The 9,090-nt window shown below is 37.5% G+C and overlaps 1 protein-coding gene across 50 annotated transcripts in view; it reads right to left on the reverse strand.

Annotated features, from left to right (window-relative positions):
* The window catches only part of TRDN (triadin), a 392,671-nt gene extending 385,479 nt beyond the window's left edge, over positions 1-7,192 (reverse strand). For all 50 annotated transcript variants that reach the window (XR_011422188.1, XR_011422177.1, XR_011422182.1 and 47 more), the window contains exon 1: positions 6,611-7,192. Coding sequence is in view for 31 of the 50 variants with exons in the window: in XM_070223715.1 (XP_070079816.1) it covers positions 6,611-6,632 (22 nt within the window). In the remaining 19 variants the exon portion in view is untranslated. The remainder of the gene's footprint in view (positions 1-6,610) is intronic.
* Between the last annotated feature and the right edge of the window lie 1,898 nt (positions 7,193-9,090).

A 9,090-nucleotide genomic window follows, 5' to 3' on the forward strand; every position in this document is an offset into this window, starting at 1 on the left:
AAAAAGAAACAGGAAAAACTTCAGAAGCATTTAAGCTGACAAACAGAACATTTTCTATGGGTACAGTGTGCTAAAGGGGTGAGGAGGAAAAAGAGTCACTGTTGCAAATAACAAAAGCTACAAGAAAAAGCTTCTTAATGGAACCCAGCTAGGACTGACTCTGCAAAGACATATTTGCTACAGATTTTGCATCGTGGATGCTTTGCACAGTTAAAAAAAATATAAACTTTATTTGCCACGTAGCACGATCTTGTAAAAAGGTGAAAAAAGCCTTTGGTCATATTATTCACAATTAATCAAGATTCACCCAGTAGTTTATGGGCTCTCCCAGGAAGGCCCTCATCCTGCCCAGGCCGCCTGTGTTAAGAACGGGAACTAGTGCTTGAACAGGATTTCTCACTTGAGATTCCACACACTTTCTACTCCATCAAACTGCCTTTAATTATTTGAACGCTGCCTTCTTTCAGCTCTGCACTATTTTTTCTCTCTGATTTTCAATGACCTATATATAGGACACTGGTTTTCACAATCTGCTTTTCTTTTCTTTTTCTAAATTCAATTTGAGCAGCAAAGATCAAAAAGATTTAGAGTTAGATTGATCAGGTTTATTTGATACCTGCCTTTCAGAATTTCCGTGATTTTTTTTTGTTTTTTTTTTAGCGAGGAAGATTGGCCCTGAGCTAATATATGTGCCAATCTTCCTCTATTTTGAATGTGGGATGCCGCCACAGCATGGCCTGATGAGTAGTGTGTAGTTCCGCACCCAGGATCCAAACCCATGAACCCCAGGGGAGAGAAGCAGAGCATATGACTTAAACACTACACCACTGGGCCTACCCTGGAGTTTCTGTGACATTTAAAACAAATATTCATGCAAGACCTTGGCACTTAATACCCTGTCAATAAACGTGATGTTCCTGACCATAGCATTTTTTAGAACCATTTTTCCTTGCATCATATTGACTCCTTAGGTTTTTCATTTTTTCTCAGGTTTTCACATGTACTGTCTCAAAAAATGATCTGTTGCTAATTAATGTGTCTAATTAATGTCACTAATAATCTTGAGAAATGATATTAAACTAACCAATGTATTCTCACATAATAATGGATATATTTTAAAATTGTTATTTCTAAGTCTGCTATTAAAAATGTAAAGTACATTTCTTGACCCCTCTGTCTTAATACAGGCATATTTGGTTTCCATTTCAATAACAACAGACTGTTTAATTAGGGAGTAATTTGCACGTACAAATAAATTTGGTGGCCAGTAGATTCACTGACCTATATGTATTACAAAAATAAATTCTTACAATTTACTTTACTGAAAACATCAACTCTGTTCTTTTTTTCCCCTTAACTCTTTCTTATGGAGAAGCTTAAATATTTACAAAAGTAGACAGAGTATTATAATGAAACCCCCTGTACCCACCATCAGCCCCTGTTATAACCAACTCATGTCCAATCCTGCTCTAGCCACACCCCCTCGACTTTCCTTTCTGGCAGATTATTTAGAAGCAAATTTTAAACACCAAATCATCTCATCCATATTTGAGTATCTCCAAATAGTAAGTAGTTTTAAAATATAACCACAATAAGTTTACCCCACTAAAAATATGATAATTCATTAATGTCCTCTAACATCCAGAGTGTATCAAATTTACAACATTTCGTCATTTTTTTAAGGTTCTTTGCAGTGTGATCTAATAATTCTACACATTGTGACGGGTTGCTCTATTTTTACATTTTTTTCAGGTCTGTGGCTTCCTTGGCATCTCTTTTTGTTCCCAGTAACTTATTTGAAGGAGCTGGGTGGTTTGTACTGTAGAGGTTCCCGTGGGCTGGCCTTTGCTGCCTGCATGCTATGGTGGAGTTTTTAGCATATTCTTCGTCCCTCTACTTCTTGAAAATTGGAGATTGTGTTATTTTCCTTTCATTTTTTTTCTATTTTTCTTTCCCCTCTCTCCTCCCCTTTTTTCTGAGTCAAAAGAGTTTGTTCTAGCTATTTTTAAAAAAATGTTTTTTAGTTTTGGCAAGGAAGACTGGCCCCGAGTTAACCTCTGTTATCAGTCTTCCTCTTTTTGCTTGAGGAAGATTGTTGCTGAGCTAACATCTGTGTCAGTCTTCCTCTATTTTGTATGTGAGATGCCACCATAGCATGGCTTGATGAGCAGTGTGTAGGTCTGTGCCTGGGATCTAAACTGGTGAACCCTGGGCTGCTGGAGCAGAGTACACAAACTTAACCACTATGCCACTGTGCCGGCCCTCCTAGGTATTATTTTCATGGTTGGTTAGGCTTTGCCTTATATTTTGCCAACAGTTTCCCTTTTGGTGGCTTCCAGACTTTTATGGGTGTTTGCATTGCCCCCTAGTGCTTCACAGTGAAAAAGCCCAGTCTTCTACTTGACCTGTGCACCAATCTTTTCCTTTGACTGTCCCTCTTACCATCATGGTCCTCCTTCTCCAAATTTACTAGCTTGTCAATGTTAATCTTAAAATGTGTTCCTGGAACTAAAAATGATATTCTACATGTGGTCTATTGATTTCTTGATCAAGAGAACATAACCTGTAAGCGATTAGGGTTTGAATATACTGCTTCATCATCTTCCTCCTCCTCCCACCCCCAAGTCATCTCTACTTAAGCCAATGTAACTTCTTTTGGTTTTGGCAACAAAAACACAGATATGTAGGTTGGGCAACCTCTGTCTCTTAATTTCGCCATCTGTTGTTGCTCTACATGATCGAATTTGTGTGCACAGTTGTTAAATAGTCTGGCTCGGAATTCTTGATCTTTTCTCTTGAGAGCAACAATAAGTACTCTAGTGCTATAGTCCATCAAAGCAGTGGCGTGCATAAAATAAATAACCATTTTTCCTCTAAATTTTGAATATCAAATCCTCTCCTAGGATTGTGACATAAGCAATGAAATGTAGCTGAATGAATAGCAAGGAAAAAATTCCACACATGGCACAATAACCCTTCTCCTGGACCCTTCGTTTATGTCATAGTTCAGAAGTTGAGAGTTTGACATACATTCTTCTTTAAGAACTTTAAAAGAAAAAGTTTTATTTGTCTTCTAGTAAATGTTAATTATAAATAGGATCTCTACCAACTTGAACCCGTTACAAAAAAATTTGTATTTTCCTGTATTTTGGAGGTGCTTGGACCCAGAGAACACAATTATATAGCTGTTATTGTAAAGCATAATTTGACTGCATATTAGTTAACTAGCAATTTGAAAACATTACGTATTTTCCCAAGTTTGTAAAGTCTCCATCTTTTTAACACAGCTATTAAGAATTAAGCAAACTTTACTTCATTACCAAAACTACTCAAGAGGTATTTTTGCGTAGTGATATATGCTGTCAAATAGATGCTGCAATTGGTAGTTGAAAGTTCATTTGAGCCTCAGAAGAGGGAGCTAACTTCGGCCCTAGTCTGGGAATAACTGGGCCTCTGGAAAGAAGGTACAAGGCTATTTATAGTCCTAACCTTAACACTGTTTCAATCTAATCCAGTCTGGGGCATGATCTAATCTACCCAACGTAGCACACTCCAAATCAGAAGACGGGCCTAGCGTAGGCCCCTGTCAACCTCCGGATTAACACCAGGCTAACTGTTAGTCTCACACAGTATTCAACACGGCTCTGGGGTCAGAGATCCGGGTGTGAATCCGAGCTACACTATATACAGCTGTGTGAATTCAGGCAAATTCTACCCTCTGTAAACCTCAGGTTCCTCTTCTATGAACATCAATAATAAAAGCATCTATCTTATTCAGTTTTCCCAAGGGTTAAAGGATGATGTAATAAGCTTCAAACAACGCTTGACATTTAATGTCTTCTGAATAAAGATGAATTATTAGCATTGTCATTATAATTATCTTTATTAATATATCACGCCAGAATCAAAGACGTCATTTCCCTACAATCCTTTGGGGTTCAACTTTGTCCTGGTTCTAGTGAATGTCCCCCTGTGTACCTGAAACACAATTCCATATCTTGCATTGCTTCCTCTCTTCTGTCAGATGAAGTAACCCAGCTTGGAATACACAGTAGAAATCTATATGAAGAACTTGGTGAGGTTTACAGGCATGCCCTGTCTTATAGTTGAGTAAGCACTGGGATAGGCCGCAGGAGACATGCACTGTATCCTCAGACCTCACCTATTATCAACGACCGTGGGAGAGTCATATAATCTGTATGAGCCTCAATTTTCCAAACGTCAAAGTGAGGACAGTGGACCAGAGCTTTCTAAGGGGCTACACTAGCTCTAACTTTCTTAAGCGCTACAAGGTGTTTGCTTGCTTGGTGATAAATGGGTGGAAAGAGTAATCAATAGATGTCATAAGGCTACTGATGCAGCACGCACATTTTAGTAACGTGTCCAAAAGTAGCGGCAAAAGAAATATAGCAAATGAAAGGAAAGAATATCCCAGACTGAGAGAACAACCTGTACGAAGGTCCTGTACAAAAGTACACCTCTTATAGCAGACTGGACAAAAGCTACTGTAGCTGGGGCACAAAAAGTGAGCATCATGAAGACAAAATGAAAAGTGTATAGTAGAGCAGTGTGCAAGAAACTGGATAACCCCACAGAATGACCGTGGTACTAACCTCAAAATTTAAGCTCATTTGAGTTGGCAGTCTAATTTCCATTTGAGAAATATGATTAATACATCATTCCAGGAAAGGAAAAAAGTACATAATTGATGTTCAGATGACATAGATCCTATGAACCTTTAAGGCCAGGGAGGAGGAAATGACCATCAGCCAGGGACTGGATGGTGTTTTTTACATTTTTAATTTATTGCTAATTCAAGATATTTTTATGGGTAACTCCAGAAGGTCTTCCAAGAACCCTTTGAACTCTCCACAGGGAGAAGACAGAAATAAAAGTTCTATTTCACAATCAGGAATTCTCCTGGAAAAAGTTTGACAAATCAAGTTCTAAGGTCTACACAGCATAATCCATAGGTAAACCAAAAATGTTTTGGCCAAGTGACTTCCTGAATCAGCTGGCAGTCCACACCCCATGCAGAGGTAGGGAAGGATATTCATAGGTATCTTAATAACTCATGCAGGTTTAAGCAAGAAGTTTTTATAGATAGCTCTCTCTAAGACAAACTAAAGGCCACTTGACACAGAATATCTAAGGAATAGGAAAAAATGCTATTTATATTTAGTTAGCAATTCTGAACTAAAATTGGTCAGGAGTTAACCTGATATCCTCGTAGAGAAAAGAAAAAACACAGACTATCTTGGAAGGAGCTGGGGTCTTGGCAATGCTTTGGTCTTGAGGAAGTCACTGAACGTCTGAGTGATAATTTCATTTTCTGCAAAATTGGAGATAGTGCTGATTGAATTGAATTGTGTGAGGTTTAAATAAGGAATTACACATTAACTCTGGAGCCAAATATCTGATACATAGAAATCTCACAATAATTGTTTTTATTAATTTGGGGTGCCAGAAGAAATTTCTCAGTGGAAGGTATAAGTAAGACATTTTTCCTTGTAAATATTGACTGAAACGCCAACTCTGAAATCACTTCTACACAAAGAGCCAAAGCTACACATTCTATTTTTCAGTCGTTGACTAAAAACAAACCAGCACAGGGTTCAACTTGGAAGCTGTGGAGAGCACCACCTGTCTGATTTGCTTACAGCTGTCAGAGCAAATTTTAGATCCACCTCCCAAATTTCTACCCCAACTAGAACTGGATTGTGTCTGTATTCAAAATACTTTAGTTGTTTTAAAGTGTCCTTTTATTCCAAGAAATACATATATTTACATTTATCTATATTTACATTTTTACATACATTATAAATTGCTAGCACGATCACAAAATAAAAGTTATGTTTGTCACGGCATGTGCGTTTTCAGAATAAGCATTGAAACCAAAAATATTTATTTTAATATAAAGATAAAATTCATCATTTAGAGGGAAAAAAGACATGAATGTCTAAAAAGAATCAAACCTTGAACACTTAATTGCTTTATTTTTAACACCATATTGATCTACTGTGATTATATGCAATTCCAAACCTTGTCTCTGAATATCCACTAATAGTAAAACATACGCAAATTTTGCAGGAGCACTTATATCTTAAATTGTCTACAAATCTTATATATTTGTTGTGCATATTTATATACGCTAGTTAGAAAGGAAAAACAAATTTAAGATCTCCATTTTAAAATATATAAGGCAAAAATGCTTAAAATCATTTTTCTAGGTTTAAACACTGAATGCAATATTTTAAAAGTTCATCATGGTCTCCATCCTTGCAAGCCTTGTAATTTTGCTAGGTAAGGTATCAGCCATAGTGTTACATGACCAGAGCTATTTATAGAGGTGTGGGTGACAACTGTTAGCTAGTGGGGCCTTTGGCAGAGCAAAGAACAGTTCCCACATGCAAAATTTCAGAGAAACCTCTTCTCGCTCCCCCAACCCCCACACACAGGTCTGTCAGCCTCTCAGCTCCCAGATCCACTCTTCGATCCCGTATACAATCATTGGTCAAGACTATTTTAAGTCGACACGTTGACTGTCAGTGTCACTGTCAATTTCCACCTCTTTTTCCTAGTGAGTACTATGGGAAAATGGAAGCAGTACCTTCAGCAGTGATCTCAGTCATGGTGGTTGGAGAAAGGAAAAGGCAGGCGAAAAGTTCCGGTCAAGTGGCACTTTGCAGAATACTTTAGGATTCGAGAACTCTGATGGGGGTTCTGTGTGAAAACGTGAGGGCTCTTCGTTTTTCTGGCTGTTGCTGCTGCTCCTTTGTTGTCCCGTTGAACTTTGCCTCTTCTCTGCAGAGTTCTCCCCCTGGAAACAACCTGAGCCCTATCCAAGCTGCACTTGTAACTCAGGCAGAAGGATCAGCTTCGAACAAAAATAGCCTCCTCTCCCTAGGACTCTTCAGCACTTTTTTTTTTTTTTTTGGCACTCTAGGGGAACACACACACACAAACACACAGCTCTCCAGCCCCAAAGACAGATAGGCAAAAAAAAAAAAAAAAAAAAAAAGGCAAAGAAACTAAAGAGCATTGTCTAAGCCCCCGCAGTTTCCCTAAGATAATTACAGATCTTGGGGTCTGTGTCAGAAAACATGAAATAAAGAGTTGAAAGTAATCTTATCCATGATAGCTCAGATTTATTCTTAGTGCCCTTAATGTTCAGAACATTCCTCTTCCCCTTATTTGGTGTGGGGAGGTCCTGTAATGTCTACCACAGGCAAAGGGGAGGGTAGTCTTAAGTCATTTTCTCCAAGTTGATTTTCTCCCCATTGGTCCAAATCCACTTAGCAAGAGCAGTTATTTATATAGGGCAACACAAAAAGTTGCAGCTACTAGATCCTGAAGCTTCCTTGGGGGGATTAAGATTTTCAAGCACTAGCCAATAAGAAATATGTAATGTGAGGTTATATTGACACTTGAGGATCAATGAATTAGTATTTTTTTTTCATTCTCTTTAATATCTTACTGAAAACAAAATATCTGCACTTACGCAGTAAAAGAAGGGCAGTATGACATAAAGTTTAGAAATCCACAGCTCACATTTTAGTAAAAGATTTCAACTTTTCCCTACCTCAACTTCAACAAAATAAAATAAAAAGGATCATAGCAGCTAACAATTAGCCAAATTGGCTGATTAGCATTTCACCTTCCCACTCCTAGACAGGTGTTAATGAGCAGAGAAATATTCAATAGTTGGCAGTTACAAAGAGAAGGGGAATCAAAGGGCATTGATAATCACAAACTCTGGCCAATTTGTGAATAATCAAGAGTTGACTATACTCATCTTTTATTTTATTCTCATATACAATTTGATACGTGTTTGTAGTTTAAACTTTCAGCCTTGTTGCCTTTGGCTGTCAGAACCTCTTGAATGTGTATGGTATTTCAGAGATCATAAAGAAAGTTTACCTAAGGTGTTTGAATATTTGAGATTCAGAAGAGTGCTACAAAAGCTACTTCCATAGAAAATGACATCCTCCATGTCAGCAGGTCTCTGTGTGCTGCCCCAATTCCTTATACAATAGGAAGTGCTCACATATCAGCTGAATAATAGATTAGTAAGTGAGCAATCTTAATTCACAAAACAGGAAATAATTCCAGGTAACATTCATGATTTTATACAAGATCCTACACCTGGAACTGGGCCTACATGGTTTCAATAGAAGTCTGATAACTTTCCCAAGAAAGGTAGACTTTGTCACAGACACTACCATTTGCAGGTAAAAGGGATCATGACAAATTATGTCCACCAGCAGATGGAAAGATGCACTCTCCTCACAGGACCCCCCTGGATTCCTGGGTTAGTGTCTACTTTCTAAGGTGGGGAGGAGGCAGCCTAAAAGCAGAACTCTCCTCACATTGCCCCCAAAGGCATCTCCATTCAATATTGCCACATTGCTTCCAATTTTAAGAAAACATAGTGCTTCCGATCTCCATTTGTCAGTCATTTTCATAGTCTTGCTGTAGCTAACTAAAGAAATAATAATTGGCTATGTAACTCATTAAGAATTTACCTGTGGCAGGGCCTAAATAAAACTAGCTAAGTCACAGGGGGGAAAAATACAACTTCAAGCTCTTATTTAATAAAAAGTTGAAATAAGACTAAAGAGCAAGAATACTAAATTCCCTGACTGATGTTACTCGTAAATTCCCAGTTACTAATTTCATGTTATACATACTAGGCAGAAAAAGAGAAGTAAAAAATATTCTGGACTATAAACAGGTTTGCAGGATAATAAGTTTTTTAGACCCCTCTGTTGGATGAGTTGATGAATCTTATTAGATACTTAGAAATCAGGATACTTCTCATTTTGAAAAGTTATTAGAACTCTTTGAAGTTATTTGAAACTCAATTCATGAGATGTATCTTTGAGTTTCAAATGGAACTCTGCAAAGCTTTCCAAAACCAAGCAACTGACATTCTTTTAAGAATATTTAAGAATTCTTCAGAACATTCAAAATACAAAACATTACAAAAAATACATTTGCCTTTCTTCTTCTTTATTTATTTATTTTTTGTCTTTGTTCATTTTTAAGAGGTATTCATTTTAAAGACATGTTTCCCATTCTTTGGGCTCT

Source organism: Equus caballus, chromosome 10, assembly GCF_041296265.1.
Source record: "Equus caballus isolate H_3958 breed thoroughbred chromosome 10, TB-T2T, whole genome shotgun sequence".
NCBI lineage: Eukaryota > Metazoa > Chordata > Mammalia > Perissodactyla > Equidae > Equus > Equus caballus.